At 36.3% G+C, this 19,776-nt stretch overlaps 1 protein-coding gene across 1 annotated transcript; it reads right to left on the reverse strand.

Annotated features, from left to right (window-relative positions):
- Window positions 1-350: 350 nt before the first annotated feature.
- rab15 (RAB15, member RAS oncogene family) lies at window positions 351-19,540 on the reverse strand. The gene is made up of 7 exons (XM_032585735.1): window positions 19,180-19,540; window positions 5,693-5,753; window positions 4,468-4,528; window positions 3,875-3,952; window positions 3,250-3,339; window positions 1,993-2,058; window positions 351-1,921 (listed from the first exon to the last, which is right to left on the reverse strand). Exons 1-7 carry the CDS (start codon window positions 19,301-19,303, stop codon window positions 1,760-1,762), a joined length of 642 nt encoding a protein of 213 aa, XP_032441626.1. The 5' UTR covers window positions 19,304-19,540; the 3' UTR covers window positions 351-1,759.
- Between the last annotated feature and the right edge of the window lie 236 nt (window positions 19,541-19,776).

The following is a 19,776-nucleotide window of genomic DNA, read 5'->3' on the forward strand; positions in this document are numbered from 1 at the left end:
GGGCCTCCCTTCTGAAGCTGCTACCCCCGCGACCCGACCTCGGATAAGCGGAAGAAGATGGATGGATGGATGGATGGATTCTATAATCTATTGAAATAACTTGCAAGTTATAAGAAAATATACGGCGACATAGATATTCTTAAGAAGAATATCTTGACATTTGAATAAAATTTTAAACATCTGCAAATGAAAATGACTGAAAGTTTTAAATTTTTTTATGTGTTAGTGTCTCTCTTCGCACCATGACAGCTGTGTTTTCTCTGCTAAGCTGTGATCACTACAACTCACTGAACAGGAGCAGAAATGCTTTAATCTAAACGTTGCCGAGAAAAACACCACAAACACCGTCACAAATCTTCAAATATTTACTTAGACACATTCAGCATATTTTCTCTAAGAATAACAAGTTGCATTTTACATGTTTGCATTAATATAGTTCCACAATTACCACTTAAGTAGTTTACAAGAGGGAAAAAAATGGTCCTGAAAAGCAACACAATAATACCTTGTGTATCTACAGTCTACATCACTCAATACCACATACTATCATATCACACATGGCACACATTAACACTTGTTTTAGTAGCATTTAGTCATACGAAGTTGCAAAAATGTAGTAGGTCAAGCTCTCTTTTACATGATAAATACTCTGTGTGACCTTCAAAGAGGCAACTCTGGTCAAATGCTCTGCTTGTGTTATGCTGAGTAGATGATTAACTTCACTGAAGTTGCAGTAAAAAAGAAAAGAAATGTGACCTACATGCAAAAGTTTTACTTGTTCCTTCAGAAATGGCAAAAAAAGAAAAGAAAATTGCATCCAAAACTCTGTACAAAGACACAAAAACCAAGACATTTTCTCAACAAAGTAAAAGTTTTAGACCGTCTGTTTTTTAGGGATCTTTGTAACAATTTCTAACATTACTGTGGTAAAATTCATGAATATCAGTCTTGCTTTAAAACACCTGCTATGTACAATGCAAGGAGCTGTTGTCAACCTGTTTTGAGTGCAGCTTCTTTCATGCTAATAAAACAAACAGAGAACATAGAAAAATACATTCTGTTTTGCTACAGGGAGACAGAAACTTTTAAATTCTGTTCACCAAGCTACTCTCATCAAACACCTCAACTTGTCAACAGGTTGTTTTACAAGAAATCAAAGCAAGGAAATTAAGAAATTCATATTTTATGTCCATTAAAGGTAGCTTTTATCAGTGTGATAAAACAAAAATGCAATAGAGGGAATTAAAATTGAAAGCCTTTGATCATATATTATAATAGTCACCTAGCACCCTCTTGTGGTAATATTTCACACAACAGTCTAAGCAGTCATTATCAGAGCACTTGCACCATTTTGGGCAGTAGCCAACCCAATGATCAATATCAGACAATTAATTATAGTTCATAATGAAAATTAATATGGTGAAATAATTCAGATCAGTCACATCCAACAATCTAGAGATGAAAATGGCATAAAACAAAAATGTCAAATCTACATTTTCACCCGTTCTGGAAACGTTTGTGCCAAATTGTTGGATAGGAATTGCATTTCATTAAAGTAACTCTGAACTTTGCAGAAAACTCTTTGTCATACATACACCAAGTGCATTAAGGCAAATTGTCTCTCTATGTATCCTTGAAAAGTTTATCCATTTGGTGAACCTCCAAATCTGATTTAAAGTTGGTCTCATTTATATCAAATTAAAGCCGAAAATCAAGCAGATTTTTCCATCGATGCTTGGAGACAGATGTTCACCGTTATTTAGCACCAGCAGGCTTTCTGCTGGTCGCCACTCGCACCGTCACACAGTCCCTCCTCTTCCTCCAGAGCAGTGAGATTCAGTTCGTCGTTGAGGGATATCCGGAGTAGATCCAGGTCCTTTTTGTTGGCCGCCAGCACCTGCTCAGCCAGTCGTGTAAAAGTCTTTGAACCAAAACACAAAAGAAAAACAGTTGGGATAATATGTTGATTGCGAAACTTTCAGATGATCTCACCTCTGTTATGTTGTGATTGGTGAAGGCACTTGTCTCAAAGAAGTCCATTCCATAAGCCATGGCCAGCTGAAAGAGAGAAGAGCAGCCTCTTTAATGTAACCTTTTAATTTGTGAAATTCAATTAAGTTTAAAAACGATAATTGGTTCCACTAGTTTAAGTTGAGATACGTTTTCTAATCTAAACAAGGTTAAAGTTGCGCCTACAAAGTAAAATATTGCATGTATTCACCACAAATGTTTCTATAAGTTGCACTAAATACTGTGAATGTTCATGATTGACTACAGTCATATCAGCCACTGGCAACATTATCTGAACTCAGAACAATGGGAAAGTCCAACAGGTGAAGAAAGTCTTTTGAACCATTTTCTAAAAACCTGGAGATTCCCTGATCAAAAGATCACAATGTAAATTATTTGTCTGTTTTGTAATTTTGCCAAGCTCTTGGAGGAAACCCAAACTGAATTAGAGTCGATAGCACAGACAATGCCAAAGCATAAAAGAGTTGATCTGTCGATAAAGTTGGCTTCTCAATTCAAGGTTTGCAGGAGGCACAACTTTATGAATGTCTGAGTCACATGTCTGTATCCTTAGAGCACAGAAATCTTCTGTCAAGCAGATTTTACATTAATGTTCATAAATTAGAAATGCACATTCTCTTTTTGCTTCATAAGGTTTCCTTACATGTAAGCCAAGAGAGCTGACATTGTCGCAGTTTGTCTATAGAGAACAATAAAGAGCTGACTGGTAATAAAGATAAATTTGTGTCTTGACAAGATTTTACAGAAGTGTTTCTAACAAAAACAGTTTATGAATTAACCTTTTAGTCAAAAATTTGTAAATTATTCTTTGGGTTTCCAATCTGCCGAAGTTACTTTGCCTCATCTGAGAAAAGAGGACTTTCTGTTCATCAAGCCTTGAGACAAATTCTTATTTCCACTTTTTTTTATTTTTTATCAATAATAGTTTTTTAAGTAACAAGAGGACTCTACGTCTGGGCGCTTCACCTGTAATGCAGCGTAAATTCAAAACAAATGGAAGCAGCTCCCTCTTGTGGTAATATTTGAAACTGCATCCACTCGGTGCCAATTTTTCCCTAATTTCAGTTCTGCATAACAAAAATTTTACCAAAAAATACATTACTTCCCCTAATATTTCAGTCCCAATGTTAACCAAAATTAAAATTTGCGTTGAAAATATTAAGCATGCTGGTCCAAGAATCCTCTGCAAAGCAAGTAGACAGACGGTAGCCGACTCACCTTGACACCTTGCTCTGTGGCCACCTGCCTCTTCTCCATGTCGTCTGACTTGTTCCCGACCAGAATCTTCCGGACTTTATCTGGAGCGTACTGCACATGTTTGTCATGGGGACATAAAAGGAGATTTAAAACAGCAATAAAGAGACAGAAAGAGTACATTTAAATGTCAGGAGAAGCTGGGTGGGAGAGTAAACATAGGAGTGAGAGCATGCAGGAAATGAGAGCATGATCAGACGTAGGGAAGCACGCCAAGATCAATAGAGGCTATATTCAGACAGATCCACTGAGAAAATTAGGCCCATAATGACTCAATTAACAGACAAAAATAAGAGTAAGGGATTTGCAGTGGAAAGTAGGGCACGAGAGACAGCTTGTGAAAGACAGAAACCTGAAAAAATGTCATTTCCTTTGTTTATGGAAACACTATTAAAAATTTGCCAGAAACTGGAAATTAAAGATGAAAATCTCACACATCTCCGTCTCACCATGTTCTCTGTCAGAATTGGCTCTCTGAACTCTCAGCAGATCTGTTAAAGTGGCTCTGTCTGAAATGTGGAAAGCGTGCTTTCTGATTCTTTAATGTCCCTGATTTATGGAGCTCTTAAAAGCGCAGAGCATGACTCACCTCGTCCACATCACTGGCCCACTTCATGATGTGCTGGAAAGATCGCTCACTCGTGATATCATACACCAGAAAGATTCCCTGCAAAGTGAGAAGAGATGATCGAAGCACCTCAGACCTTCGATTTTATCTCCCTCTGTTTATTTTGCTTTTCTTGAAACAAAGAAATTCTAGCAAGCCAATGAAATTTCAACGATTTTCAGAGGTGGTGGCCTAATGTGCTTGAGCTAAGCTAAGCTAAAGTAATGCGATTAGTTTAAGTAAATCAGGATACTGCCTGGAACATTGGAGGCTTTTGCAGAAGTTGTAAGCCGACTGGTCGATGAATAATCCACTAAACGGGAACGAGACGATTTCACTTAAATTTCATTACCAGCTTCTGGTAAAAAGGACAATTTAGTTTGGTCCTTCTGAGCTCATATCAGCCCAAGGCTAAAGAAAAGCAAAAGAGGGCAGTTTTAAGGTACTTCAGCTGCCTGCACAGATGCTGCTCCGAACAGACTTGACTTATAACAGAAACAGAATGGCTTTTGCTTTTAAGAATATAATTAAAAGCTAAATGTGATGAACCAGATATTGCAGATAAATAAATGTACCTGTGCTCGTCTGTAGTACTGCTTGGTAATGGTTTGGTACCTTTCCTGGCCCGCTGTATCCCTGCATAGAAACAAACAAACCCAAAAGTTGTACTCAAGTGAGACTAGCACTACTTCAACACATTTTAATCCAGTAAAAGTAAAAAGTAGCCATCCAAGAAATTACTCGAGTAAGAGTGAAAAAGTATTAAAAGGTCTACTCAAGAACTCAGTAACTGATCTGATTGTCATTTAATATTTAAAAATTACATAATCAGACAGACCAAAATGTAACGTTAAGTGGACATTTCGGTATTTTAAAGACCAAAGCGACAACAATTCACATAAATAACAAAAGATAACAAAACCAGGCAAAAGAAAAATTTTTAGATCTATAAAACTTATGAAACTTTAACAAAAACTGCAGGTGCATGTTTGTGCATGGTAAATGTTTGGCTAAAACGTGTTTGTTCTTCATTCAGTGGGTAGAAAATCCAGACATTTTACTCAAGTAAGAGTAGAGACACTTCATAATAAAATCACTCAAGTAACGGTAAAAAAGTATTTGGTGAAAAGTCTACTCAAGTAACTGAGTAACTGATAAATTAGAAATCATTTAATGTTTAAAAAATTACATAATCAGGGAGACCAAAATGTAAAGTTAAGTGACGATATTAGTATTTTAAGAACCAAAATGACAATAATTAATATAAGCAACAAAAAAATAACAAATTCGGGCAAAAGAAAATTTTTCTAAATCAGTTTCTTTCATTAAAAAAAGCTTATGAAACCTTAACAAAAACTGCAGCTGTGTGTTTGTGTCTGGTGAATTTTTGGTTAAAAGGCATTTTTCTGTCATTCAGTGGGTAAAATCCAGAAATTTTAGTCAAGTATGAGTAGAACTACTTCATAATAAAATTATTCAATTAAAAGTAAAAAGTACAGGGTAGTAAAAATACTCCTAAAATTAAATTCTTTCACAAAAAAAAATTACTCAAGTAAATTAAATTGTGTAAATGTAACTAGTTGCTGCCCAACTCTGAATATGGAAAGAATTAAGAGACCACTTAAAATGATCAGTTTCTCTGATTTTACTTTTTATAGGTATATGTTTGAGTAAAATGAACATTGTTCTTTTATTCTGTGAACTACTGACAACATAATTCCAACAAGATTTGCTCTTTTTAAATCATATCCTGTCAGACAGATCACGGCATTCACACAAAGCCTCGCTCCGATATCTTACCATATCTGTATTCGAACTTTGATACCATCTATTAGCAGCGTCTTCATTTTGAAGTCGACTCCTACAGGAGAGAAGATATGGTTAAAAAATACAATATTGCAGCCACAGGAGAGTTCTGGGTTTATTTAATGTTCTTCCAGGGCTTAAAAATTCTTAGTTGGGCATTTTATTTCTTTCAACAATGTGACCAAAGGAAAACGCCTTTTGCAGATCACCAATTTTCTGCTACGGCTTTGTAAACATCACAGACAGCTTTGACAAAACGAGACTCCCACTGTCACAGCATAATCAGCCTGTCAGCAGATCAAGGCAATGATCTAGCGAACCATTAAGATCAGTTTTCTGTACTGATTTAAAAAAAAAAGCAATTAAATGACAACAGATCAGAGGAGAAAAATATAAAAAAAACTGGATGGGTTCAAATCGAGAGAAAAAAGAGAATGTCAATGATATTTTTAAGAGAAGTGGGTGTGTTAAATCTTCTGGAGTCTAAATCAAACACTGAGATGTTTTAGTTTGCTTTATCTGCCCGTACAAAATGACAAGAACTTAATTACTCTGACTGGAAGTTGTTTGTATTAAGGCCCCAATCAGTCGAGATTGGATGTTTCCAAGTTCTTTACGAGACTAAAACAATCAAGAATTCATGTTATAAATAAAGTGAAGAGATTCTTTAGTGACACTTTGTGAAATCTGTTTTTTAAATATAGACAAATACAATCTGCATAACAATTGGACACTGTAAATATATGATATTTTCTAAAAATGCTCTTTCAAAATATTATGTTTACTTTTAATAATAGGTCTGCAGCTGGCATTTTGGATACAACTTGACCGTCTCGTTTCACAGGACAGAGGTCCAAAAACTAAAGGCTCTGCCTCCAGTTTAGGGCTGGGAAATTGTTGGTATAATTAATGTTGTCTTCAGTTTGGTAGGGAGTCTAAGTAAGGAAGGTCAGCACTGACGCTATTAGATCTCTCCTTTTTATTGGGATGTATTGTCAAACTCTGGCTGCAGCATTTTCAACTCGCTGCTGAACTTTTAGAGACTTCTTCAGACTGGATGGACATTTAATATTAAAATATTACATCGGACCAATAAATCTTAAGACAAAAGTGTGGGCTCAATGAAACATATGTTTAATATCTCCTGGTTATTTTCAAAATGTACTTTTAATCTTATATTCTAATTTATATATTGAAAATAGTTTCACTAACAAGCCAGTTCAGGTAAGAAATGCTTTTCATTCTCATTTATCATGATCATTAATCATGTTTGTTGCTGATTAATGTAAATTCTTGTACAGGAGAGAGAGTTGTAACAGAGCAAAATACAAAACAGTTATAGAATATAAATAAAGTCTTTAATAAATATGTTATTATATAGAATACAAATGTTCTGAATGAATTGAACTTTTTTCTCCATTGATCTTCTCTGACTGGTGACTTTAAGTTAATTTTTTTTAAAAACCCTCAGGGATCTAGACTACTTTCATCCCAGAGAAATCAATTAGCAACTCAATCCAATTAACCTGATAGTCTGCAGCATCTCTGTGTCACAGCTGGCATTGCAAGCGCTGAGAAAAATAAACTCACTCCAATCGATTCACATGAGTAGGGAAGCAGCAGTGTGCGGGTGATTTTATTTTTATGGCTGCTTTTCTGGTGGGTTGTGCATAACTTGAGAAACTGACAAAAAACAGCTGACAGATGCACAACAGCCTGCCAGATTTTTGCTTGCTTAAAACAAGCTGGAGTCAAGTGAGGGCTCTACGGATACTGAGCTGACATCATGAGACCTCATTGAAGAAGAAATACAATGTGTGCTTTAAGCTGCAGAGGACTCGGGCCAACTGAAAGGTCAGCACAGTGATCAGTATCCTGACTTACCAGGGGCAGCAGGGGAGAAGAAGAAGCTTCCTGTATTGTACTTCATTTTTTATTAATTTGAAGGTACAGACAGAAGCTGAAGAAGTAATAGCGTTATGTGTACAAACAAAACCAAACAGCATTATGGAAATCAGCCCAAAGCTTTATAGAAATATTTGAGTTCAATTTTAAGGACATCAAATAAGGGTGGGAAATATGTACTTAAAGTTTTATCATGAGTTTTCTGTACTGCAATAACAATAAAAGCTACATTTTTAGGTCATTGTATAACTATGACTGCATGGCTCAGCAATAATAATCCCAAAATGACATATTTTTTACATTTTTTAATGCTCTAACTCACGGGTGTCAAACTCCAGTCCTCGAGGGCCGCTGTCCTACAGTTTTTAAATGTGCCACAGGTACAAAACACTGGGATGAAATGGCTTAATTACCTCCTCCTTGTGTAGATCTGTTCTCCAGAGCCTTGCTAATGACCTAATTATTCCATTCAGGTGTGGTGCAGCAGAGGCACATCTAAAAGTTGCAGGACAGCGGCCCTCGAGGACTGGAGTTTGACACCCCTGCTCTAACTGAACAAACAGTGGAATAAAAAAGTAAAAATAGATCTTGGGGAGCTTACTGTATAAACATCATTAATTAGAATTTAACTGACAACAAGTCAAAATTCTTACCATGATAAAGAATTTATCACAATAAATAAACGCAAATGTGATAAATGCACAACCCTAGCATCAAACCGCACAGCATCTTTCAACTTTTTGGAAAAAATTTAAAAGACCTGAATGCCTTTGTCATTAAAACAAATGATGAGAAAACAAAACTAAAGAGCATGTCACACAGCAATCATAAATATAAAATTCTTCACTGCTTTAGGATTTAAATAGAAACTCATTTGCAGGTGAAATTTAAGGCTGCACAATATTTTTGAATATTGCAACCAAGATATTAGTTGCAATATCTTAGAAGTGCTGCCACTGTTATTATGTTTGTAAAAATAAAATTAACTGAAAGGCAGAAAGTTCAGCGGGAACCATGAAACCTACACCGTTTCCTTACACATAAATCCTAGCGATAGCTGCAAAAACAAACTATTTATTTGGACTTCTGAAAGTTTGAGTTTAATAAATCACTAACTAATTGCAGGACTGCAAAATATTTATAAGAACTCAAGAAAATTTTTGCAGTAAGACAAAAATGCTGCTAACAAATGTGGCACAATCCAATTTTATTGAAATCAGGTCATGTGTGTTTGGCTTAATCTGTAAGTAAATAAAAAAGTTTTATGTGGAAGTCAGAGGTCTCCTTCAAATATTATCATTGCAGCTTTTTAAAATATAAAACCTCAGAGAGCAGCTTTTAAAAAAATTAATTTGGCTTCCACTTTTACTTCACTCATAATTCTAACAATGGCGTGAAATTTACACGGTGTAACAGACACTTTACTTAATCTAAGTAAACCGTAATTTAAGCTGGCAGCGTGAGAGCCATGTAAAAATTAATGTGAACACATCCCTAAACTGACTGAACTAATTGACTGTGCTTGATAATATGAGATGGCTTTTGCAGTAATGCATGTCAGTGATGGCGATGGCCCCAGTAATGGATGGATGACTTTTATTCAGTGGAGGATGAGATTTATCATCCATAACTGTCATAACCAGCAGAGGACAGACAGCAGCTGTCATGCCCCGTCGCCGTGTGGGCGCTGGAGATCAAGGGCCAAAACATTTTAATTTTATTATTTTTACTTGACTGTCATTGATCTGACCTGAACTGCTAAGCTTTGTGTAAACCAAATTATGAAACAACACACCTACCTCACTCTCTCCACTTACAGGGGCCTCTATACACGCAACTAGGCCTGGATTCACACTGCAGCCCGAAGTGACACAATTCCGATTTTCTTCTCTCCTTTTTTGTCCTTAATGCGACCTGTACCTGATCTTTTCATGACAGTCTGAACAACAGTCTGAACAATAGATATCCGATACGTATCCGATTCAAATGCCTAGGTCGCATTTATCCGACCTAAACGTCACTGATACTCGACAAACGTCACAATTCTGCGCCCTGATACGCGCAAGCGGGAAGAAAAACAACAATCACGGCGAACTCTATTGATGAAGTTGTTACTGTGCTAGCTCCGGCCGGACAACAACTTCAAAATCGTAAGCTATGCTCGACCGTTAGCGTCCATGTTTACTTCCGCAAACACCGAGAACTACTTCTTTTCTTTTTAATGGCGGTTGGCAAAACCACAGACATGAATACGGCCAAAACACTGAGCACACTCTGTGAATGACGATATTGCGCCCTCTACTGCGCATGCGGGGCATTTTCAGGTCGTTTGCTGTTCACGCTGGAGATCACATACAAGTCGCATATATTTGGAAGTGTGAACGACCACGTCAAAAAAAAAAAAAAAAATCCAATTTGACAAAAAAATTGGATTTGGGTCACTTCAGGCTGTGGTGTGAACGTAACCTTAGTACCTTATCTTTATTCAAGAATTATTCAATTAAAACAAGCACCTACATCTTGCTGAAAAGGTACTTGTAAGTGACTTTTCTTATTTCAAGTGTACTAAAATATTTGCACCAGAAATTTGACAGCAATGCATCATAACATTTTGTGTTTTTACAGTGTAACAGATCTAAATCCAAACTGTTTAAGGTAAAACATCAAAAAATGCTTTTCCAGTCTCGGCACTAGCTATTACCATTCCTGATGTAATAGTGGTAAAACAAAGTAAATTTTAAAAATTTTTAACCTCACCATGGAAATCTTTGTCAAACAAAACAAACAAAAAAAGTGTCTTGACTGAAACTTTGGTAAATCTCATCAGGTGTTTATAACTTCCTTCATGTAAAAAGGGAATGCTGTCTAACACAGTATTTGTTCTTCTTGGCCCCACTGGATATGAACAAGTTATGTAATATCATTAAAAAAAAAACATGGTCAAACACTGTTTGAGAGTGTTTTGAAGTACATCTGGTAAGAGCTGAACAAAGTAAGGCCTTCAGTGGGATTTATTAAAAGCTATGAATGTCCTCTTTTGATTCCAGGTGAGTCAGCACCAGACTGAGCACAAAGATTTTTCAGTTTTTCTCAGAAAAACTCAGAAGCTGCAGCTGAACTGCGTAATTCTACCACTCATAATATTCGTGCAGGACTTTGAATCGAAGCAATTGGCAGCTTTTACTGCTGGACCTAGTGGTATTCTCCTGGATGTTGCACAATTACAAGGCATTTCTTTCTCTTTACGTGTTACAGTGCTTTATTTTTCCGACTCACAAACAAAGACAGGTTTGGTGAAATATTCAGAGGTTCAAAGGATAATGAAGTGAGAAGTAAAAAACAAATTTAGCAATTTGCCTGTCACTTAAAAACTATAAAATTGAACATTATACCAAATGGTAAGTCAAAAATAAAAATATTAATGTAGGAGAAAAAAATTTATATTTTGTGGTTGAGACCAAAGTATTTCCTAAAAGAGAGACAAAGAGAGAAGTCAAATGTGTTGTAAACAACACAGTTTAAATTGCAGCAGATGTCGTGCAGGGCTCTGTTTTTTTATGGTGGAGAAAATGCAAATGCAGGCAGACCTCGGGACGCAGCTGGATAGTGTTATGAATACATTTTATTAAATAAATTGAAAGCTGCTGGAGACAAAGGAAGTCTAGCAGTTTAATCTTGGGAATGAAAGGCAGAACACGGCAGAAACTTGCCTGAAATAAAATAAACTGAGATGTTTTCTTTCTTTTTTTTAATGTCTAAATTATAGCTTCTGGAAAGTATTTAATTATGAAACATTTGCTGAAAATACTAATGGCTTTTTGATGGATTGCACTTAACCCACATTTCCCTGAATCGTTTCTTTCTTCACGCTTATTTAAGCTTTAGCATCTCAGCCACTGAAGGTGTATAATATCAGGTGTGGGCATTATGTACAGTTGGCCAAATATGTTATCAATAAAAAAATCAATAAATATAAAAGCATTGTTTTGTGGTTGCAGTAAGGCATACACTAATGCTGCTAAGATGATTAAATTTACAAGATTTTCTTGTAATCTTTAACATGCACCTTCAAATACAGGTGTATCGTAATACATTAGAATATCATCCAAAAAGTTAATTCTTTATAGAAACATATCACATAGACAGATTACATACAAATGATACATTCTAAGCATTTGTTTCTACTAATTTTGATGATATTCATGATCTCCAAACTTCACTCTCACCTGAAAGGAGGACTTCGGAGCATTGAACAAAATTCCAGTTCTTTTTCTGCTCTGATCAGGTAAGATGTTTCTGATGTGGTCTCTGGTTTAGGAATAACCTAATACAGGGAATGTAGCAGACAAAAGTCGGTCCTCGAGGGCCGGCATCCTGCATGTTTTAGTTCTCTCCCTGGTTTAGCGCACCTGCATCAAATGATGGCTCATTAGGAGCCTAAGGAGAACATTGACTTGCTGAGGAGGTTGTTACTACCACCAGGTAGAGAACTAAAACATGCAGGATGCCGGCTCTCGAGGACGACTTTGGGCACCACTGGTCTAGCCACACCTTCATCAAGCTTTTTAACTTTATTTTGTCTTATAATCTTTATTTCGACTTTTTACCTGACTTTTTTCCTACCACTTAACTTTCCACAGCACATTCAGAAAATCTTCTGCAATGACCTACTTTGGCTTACCGTTCTTGAGGAGCGTGTCAGTATCAAGTCAGCTGTCTTCTCCTTTATTATACTGGCCTTAACATAACGTTACTGTGGCAAAGAATTTCTTCTTCATCATTTTTTAGCATTCTATAAACCTGGGACGTATCAGTTTGTATATAAATAATCAATATAATGTACGAGTTTCACTTTTTGACCTGAATTAATGAAATAATGAAACATTTCAACAATTATCTTAAATGATGAGACATCTCTCTGTGTCTGGATTTTTAAAAAATACATTATAGCTATATGCTCCTAATCTTCTATGGATAGTGTCTTACCTTTGGCATTACTAATTTTTTCTTACAATGGTCTTTTTTAATTGTTTTACAAAGACTGAACAGAAATTAAAGAAAACACAAATAAATCCAGAGAAAGCTCTTCAGAAAGCCTGAAGAATTGTCGCTCAAGACAACTTTGGTAAATTACAGGAAAGCAAAAATATACAGTAACTGCAGATGGCTTAAACACTTATAGAGGTAATGAATAAACAAAGGCAGGTGTTATCTTTAAAGCAACACCCGGTGTGAAGAGTGAAGCAAAACCAACTTAGAAATACCAGGACCGAAATAAAAGATGAAAATCATAGCAATGAACCACAAAAGCATAATAAGTGAAAAACCTTCAGGCTGAGACCAAAACAAAGCAATCGTGACAACATCACAGCGAAGAGACTGTCTCTGAAACAAACTGTGCAAGGCCGTAAGCCTGTTTTTACCACAGCTAGAGAGGAGGAGCCCTCCACCCCTCTGTGAGACTCAGAGAGAAAATACAACTTCAAAACACTCTGAAAGTGAAATTATAAAGACTAAATTATAAGGAGTAAAACACTGAAAAATGTAGATAGAAGCCGAATGGTAGTGAAGATGCTGAAAAGCAACGTAAAATGGCCATGATCTTCCAACTCTTAGACTATATGATAAAAATGAGCCGGTAATGCACCTGAAAGCATTTAATTTGTTAAGAAACATTTTTGAAAAATACACTTCATCAATGCATCCATACATGTTAATACTCTACCAAGCATTTTCCAATAAACTCCAGAAACACCAGTGATACATAACTATATTCTGGATTCATACAATCCCAAGCAAAAGTGTTCATACTCCTTTAAACCTCTGAAGTGGAAGGAAAATTTCACGTTTTCAATATTTTTTACTAATAAAAATCAGAAAAGTGTGGAATGTTTTTTGTATTTAGCCATCTTTTGCTACTACGGCACATTGTTTTTGTACCTGTAGAGACTAAACTGGTTGCAAAACAGACTGGATGGAGAGCATCTGTAAGCAGCAAATTATAAGACTTGGCACAGATTCTCTGTAATGTTTAGGTCTGAACTTGGACTGGGCCATTGCAGCCAACAAGTACCACCTTTAGTTTAGTAAATACTTGAGTTTCTGAGTAACACAAGACTTGCTGCCATTTTGAAATCCTAGATACTGGGATATTAGGTTCTAACCTCAAAATCCAATATGGCTACCCTGCATCTCGTACTTTGAGGTAGTAAAAACCAAAGTTTATTTGCTCTTCTTATGATTTGCATCTCAACAAATGTGTTACATAATAGTACTATACTACCTTCTTTACTGAACATGCTGCAGAAAGGTTTAAAAATCAGAGGAATACATAGTTTGTGCTATTAAAAAATGTGGTAAAATTCAAGATGTATAGATACTTTTTAAAGGCAGTATACATTTTCCAGTTAGCTTTTATCACAAAAAACTTGTGAAAGTGGCATGAGTAGTCCTTGAGGTCTTCAAAACACTAAGTTACAGAAATATAGAAATACCTTAGGTTTACACCTTAGGTATCCCTGACAAAAGCTAAAACTATGGCACAGTATTATTTGTTGCTATTTTCTTTATGACACACTGACCATCAGCGGTGGCCGTGATCCTCAGAGTGATGAGCGGGGGTCAGCTGAGTGTTTATGACAAGGCCGTGACCCAAACAACACAAAGAGTCCAACATAAGGCAGCAGCTTATTGAGGTGTGAAGTAGAGACGGGTGGAGGTGATGTTTTATGGCTGATTTCACAGCCATTGGCTCCAGAGGGAGTCTAGGATGGGACCACCGAGATGAAGGTGAGGAAGATTAAACTGAGCGGTGTGACTAAATACCAATTTTAGATCATCTCAAGACGAGCTCTTTGCCAGAGAAATATGCACTCTGGAGACCAGAGAACTGTTTTGTGGAAATAAAACATGACATCTTAATCAGTAAGAGTCTAGTTCTATATGTTCATAAATCATCTTAAAAACAAGCTACATTCCTCAGGTAAAACTTCTGAATTTAGCATCCTAAGATAAGCCGACACCTCTGAGACAACAAACCTTTTCACAAAGTCAAATCCCTTCAACCAGGCTTAAAAATCATCCAGATAAAATCCCAGAAGAAAGAAATGAAATGGGTGGAACATGTCCTATTTTAATCACTCAGATCAAGGGCCAGTTTTCTTTCCTGTTGAAGTGCGGCCCTTTTATCGCTCAAAGATGCACAGATATCACCCAGGTAATGTAAAACTAAAACGGTTTGTGGATTCCCGGGTGTGCCAAGGAGCTAAAAAGCAACCCATACTCACATTTTAATGACTGCAGAGTCATTAAATTTATTTGTGTGGATAGACAAGATAAAGATAATACAGAAAAGCTTAAAGATTTAGCACAAATGGTGCAAATTCAACCAAATTGAATTTGCCGTCAAGAATCAACATTTTATCACAGTTTCTTAATCTAGTCTGCACTTTTTGGTGCATCATTCTTAAACTTAACAGAACTGCAAAGGAAAAGGATTTTCCAGCTGAAAGGAAAATATATCCAACACTGCAGGAAATTGCAGATTATGGCAACTGTTTATGATTTATTAAAGACGTCAACATTAACTCCGAGATGAGTTAATGTTGATTTATCATGGATGTTTTCAGAAAGCCAGTGTATGCTTAGATGTCAGCAGCTAAAGCCCAGATAAACTGATACATACAGTTCAGACCAAAAGTTTGGACACACTTTCTCATTGAATCCGGTGAATCCAAACTTTTGGTCTGTACTGTATATATTTTATCCTTTTGAAAAGTTTTAAGCCTCACACTCTACTCCCAATGAGTAATATTTAAACTCAGCTCCAGAAACAAACGCCTGAAAATCTGTGATGTACAGAAACTTTTAGCTCTTTTAAATCAACTCCAAAATCGTCACTGCTTAATAAAAGTAATGTAATGCATTATTATGCCATTGTCAATCTATTACGTGAAAATAGTGAAATGTTCAGGTACACTGCAAAGTACTTGATGACATCTGAAGGGGAAACAAAAGTATTTAAGGGGTTAATGTTTCATGTTTTTGAAATATAACAGGATACGGGAAAACAAAAATTGAGGGGTGAGACATGTGGGCAGATTTTCAGATAATAAGACCAGAACATGATTGATTGGCGCGTCAGTGGAGCTGATGGGAGATTTGGGTCCACATGGAGGAAAATGTATATCTCTCCGTCACTGTGAAGGTTGGAGGATTATATACTGACCCTTTGTGGGAAGTATTCACTGGAAACTGAAGATTTAATCATTGCAGGTAAAAGAAAATATCTATCGAATCTCATGTCATTCAGCTTTTTAAACATTTTCAAAATGAGAGAAATAAGCCTGGAAATATTCAGAGTAAATATCTCAGTGTAGGGTGAAGCATAATAGGACTAGGACTTAAAATAGCTCACTGCAGACATTGCAAACATGAACATTTATCAATCTGGCTAACACAGTTGGATCTTGTGGTCCAATCATTAATTAAATGCACACGCTACTCCAGGCTATGAAAATGTTGGGAGAAGATCCAGAAAAAAAGTTAAATAATTAAATAGTAACTAAAAATAAATGTTAAATCACAAGAGCAATCTAAAGAGTGTGCAAAACATTTACAGACAGGTGTGATCAGACTTATTTTTGTTTTAGGACAATCAAATTGAAATTTAGGCCTTTTTCAGCTAAATTAAGAGATCCGTGGCACAAAAACGTCTTTAGTGCTTCTCCGGAAAAGGCTTCAGATGACCGAAGAATCACAGCCACAAGGCCTGTGGAGGGTGATTAAGCTCCCATCATGAAAAATTCATACTTCTAACTTCTTGGACAGAACCGGATAGCATGAAGCGCATTTTGCAGTCTATGAAGAAGAAAATCTGAGGACCGTGTAAGGAAAAAATGACTGAGCTGCTATTTTGCAGATGGTGTCTATAGAGAGATAACATTTATTGTATCTTATGGGAAAGTGACAAAAAAAATTTTACATGCAAAATGAATTTGCATTTAGCTTCTTTTACTGTGCACAGTTGTTGGTTAGAGCTGATGCAACATGGATACATGGCAATCAGGAATGAAAACTTGTTAGAGGATTTAAGACTCAGGCAGAGGTTTTAGGCTTGGAAAAGCCTAAAACATAAAAAAATTCAGTCTCTACATGTGAAAAGCGAGACATACTGTGAAATCCTCGCAGCTGTAATTTCAGCAAAAGCTGGATCTACAACGTGTTGACTCGAGCAGCTGATTATAAATGGATCCCACACTTGTTTGTTGTTGTAACTTGACAAAATGAGAAAGAGCTTAAGAAGAATTAATAGATTTGAGAGGAAACCTGCATATTTTCTCTACAAAAAAACAGTTTGGATTTTTATTCAATAAGAAAATGAATAACATAGTAAATTCTGTATGTTTTTTTGTATGTACAGTACAGACCAAAAGTTTGGACACACCTTTCTAATTCAATGGGTTTTCTTTATTTTTATGACTATTTATAAGGCAAGAAATCCCACTTATTAACCTGACAGGGCACAACTATGAAGTGAAAACCATTTCAGGTGACTACCTCTTGAAGCTCATCAAGAAAATGCAGAGTGTGTGCAAAGCAGTAATCACAGCAAAAGGTTGCTACTTTGAAGAAACTAGAATATAAGGCACAGGTGTCAAACTCCAGTCCTCGAGGGCCGCTGTCCTGCAGTTTTTAGATGTGCCACAAGTACAAAACACTGGAATGAAATTGCTTAATTACCTCCTCCTTGTGTAGATCAGTTCTCCAGAGCCTTAATGACCTAATTATTCTATTCAGGTGTGGTGCAGCAGAGGCACATCTAAAAGTTGCAGGACACCGGCCCTTGAGGACTGGAGTTCGACACCCCTGATATAAGGGGTATTTTCAGTTGTTTTACACTTTTTTGTTTAGTGCATATTTCCACATGTGTTATTCATAGTTTTGATGCCTTCAGTGTGAATCTAAAATGTCAATAGTCATGAAAATAAAGGAAACTCATTGAATTAAAAGGTGTGTCCAAACTTTTGGTCTGTACTGTATATCTAAATGTATCTTTCATGTTGGGATAATTTAATGAGCAATGAGTCCTTTCATTTTAGAACTATGAGGTAGAGTTATTTATTGACTCTAAAATAGTTATTTTAAAATACAGCTCTGGAAAAAATTAAGAGACCACTTAAAATAATCAGTTGGTCTGATTTTACTCTTTATAGGTTTATGTTGAACATGAACATGAAGTGAAATGAACATTGTTCTTTTATTCTATGAACTACTGACAACATGTCTCCAAAATTACAAGCAAAAATCTTTTATTTACTTGCAGAAAATTAGAAATGGTCAAAACAAAAAAGATGCAGAGCTTTCAGACCTCAAACAATGCAAAGGAAACAAGAAAATATTCATTTAGAAACAACAATACTAATGTTTTAACTCAGGAAGAGTTCAGAAATCAACATTTGGAGGAATAACCAGGAGGTTTTTAATGGGGGTTAGTGCAGTGGGCTCTTGATTTTTTCCAGAGCTGTACATGTACTGCATTGTTTATCTGTGAGGCAGTTTCTGTCCCAAAGCCAAACTATTAAAACAATCTTCTGATCATATTTTCTAAACAATATTGTCTAAATGTTCCCATGTTTTGCTCTATTAAGTTCAAAAATGGCTTTCTGCCCTCCATCTACAGCACTGACTGGATTTTGGCTTTTCCAGTCTGTGCCCAATTACTGCAAACAATGTCAGAAAGACGCATCTGCAGAGTCTCACAAAACGAAGCTTAGCAGGGGAGGAAATCAGTCTATTACCTGAATATGCATGCACACAGAAGAAACGGGCGCTGAAAAAAAAAGATAAGAGACTCAGCCGCAGCTATGTGAGGGTTGTCAAAATGAAGCGAAGTAATGTGCTTGCCATGGTCTAAACTGAGATATTCTGCAAGCTCAAGTTAAACCAAAGGAAGGGGGAAATAGTTATGAGCAGGAGTGTGGTAAATTTACCGGTGGGAAAACTTTTCTGCAAATAGAGAAGGAGCAGAAGAAGCTATAAGCAGGTATTGTACAAATGTAGAAAAATTATGAAAATAATCATTGAGAACATAATAAAAGTTGGGAGGATTCAGTTATTTTATGTTATGTTGCAGCAGAAATGCTAGTATTCGTTTGTTGCATACTGCTACATTAAATCAAGAATAAAACAATAAAGACCAGATGCTGAACTCACTCTAGAAACATGATCTGCATGTTTTACTGTATTGGGAATTGTGCCATATGTGGTTTTGCAAAGTGTTGCACTGTTATTGCAAAGTGCTGATACTTTGTGAACTCATTTTCATCCCTCCCAGTGTTTGTTCTTCACCCTAAAAGATGCATATGATTAGTTCAGTCACACTGCCTGCTTTATTTAAATTTAAATCTCAATTTTATATTTTGTTTATAGTCGAATTTGTGGGATTAATATTAAAACATGATGATAAAAAAAAAGGAATGAGCTGCAAATTTTTTCAATATAAAATGACAGAAGAGCAGTTCGTTTCAGATAAACAGTAATAGCGGTTGATGATGACAAGGAAACACGAGTCTTACCGATGGTGGAGATGTGGGAAGGGTGAAATTCGTTGTCCGTGAATCTGCATAGCAAACATGTTTTTCCAACCCCAGAGTCCCCGAGGAGCAGGAGTCGGAAGAGCACATCGTACTGCTTAGCCATGGTGTTGTTTCATGGGCTATTGAGTGGGAAAAAAATACAATAAGAATAAAATAAAAATTGAGATCAGAGTCAGCTAACTGAGCGATGAATGGCCACTCTCTCCCCGCCTGGATGCCATGTCTGTTCAGCAGGACCACCTAAGGCTGTGCGTGTTTTTGTTCACTGGTGACAATAAAACTGGGACGCTCCAGCTTCCCAAGCAGCCTCCAGCTTCCAGTGGGTGCGGTGGACCTCCGTCGATTTATTCTCTGCTATAAAAATGCTCTTCCTGTCATGCCTTTCAAAATAAAATATTACATTTTAAAACACTCGTGGGGGATATTAGAGATTATTCTCTTTTGTTTTTTGATTTTGTGAGACAAAGCTCACTTGCATAAACTATTTAGCAAGTTGCTGATTTGGAGCACACAAGTATGTGTTTAACACAATGCCAGGTTGGAAAGATATCAGCTTTGAGAGTAGAACTGCTTCCA

This window comes from Xiphophorus hellerii, chromosome 15 (genome assembly GCF_003331165.1).
Source record: "Xiphophorus hellerii strain 12219 chromosome 15, Xiphophorus_hellerii-4.1, whole genome shotgun sequence".
In the NCBI taxonomy this organism is placed as follows: domain Eukaryota; kingdom Metazoa; phylum Chordata; class Actinopteri; order Cyprinodontiformes; family Poeciliidae; genus Xiphophorus; species Xiphophorus hellerii.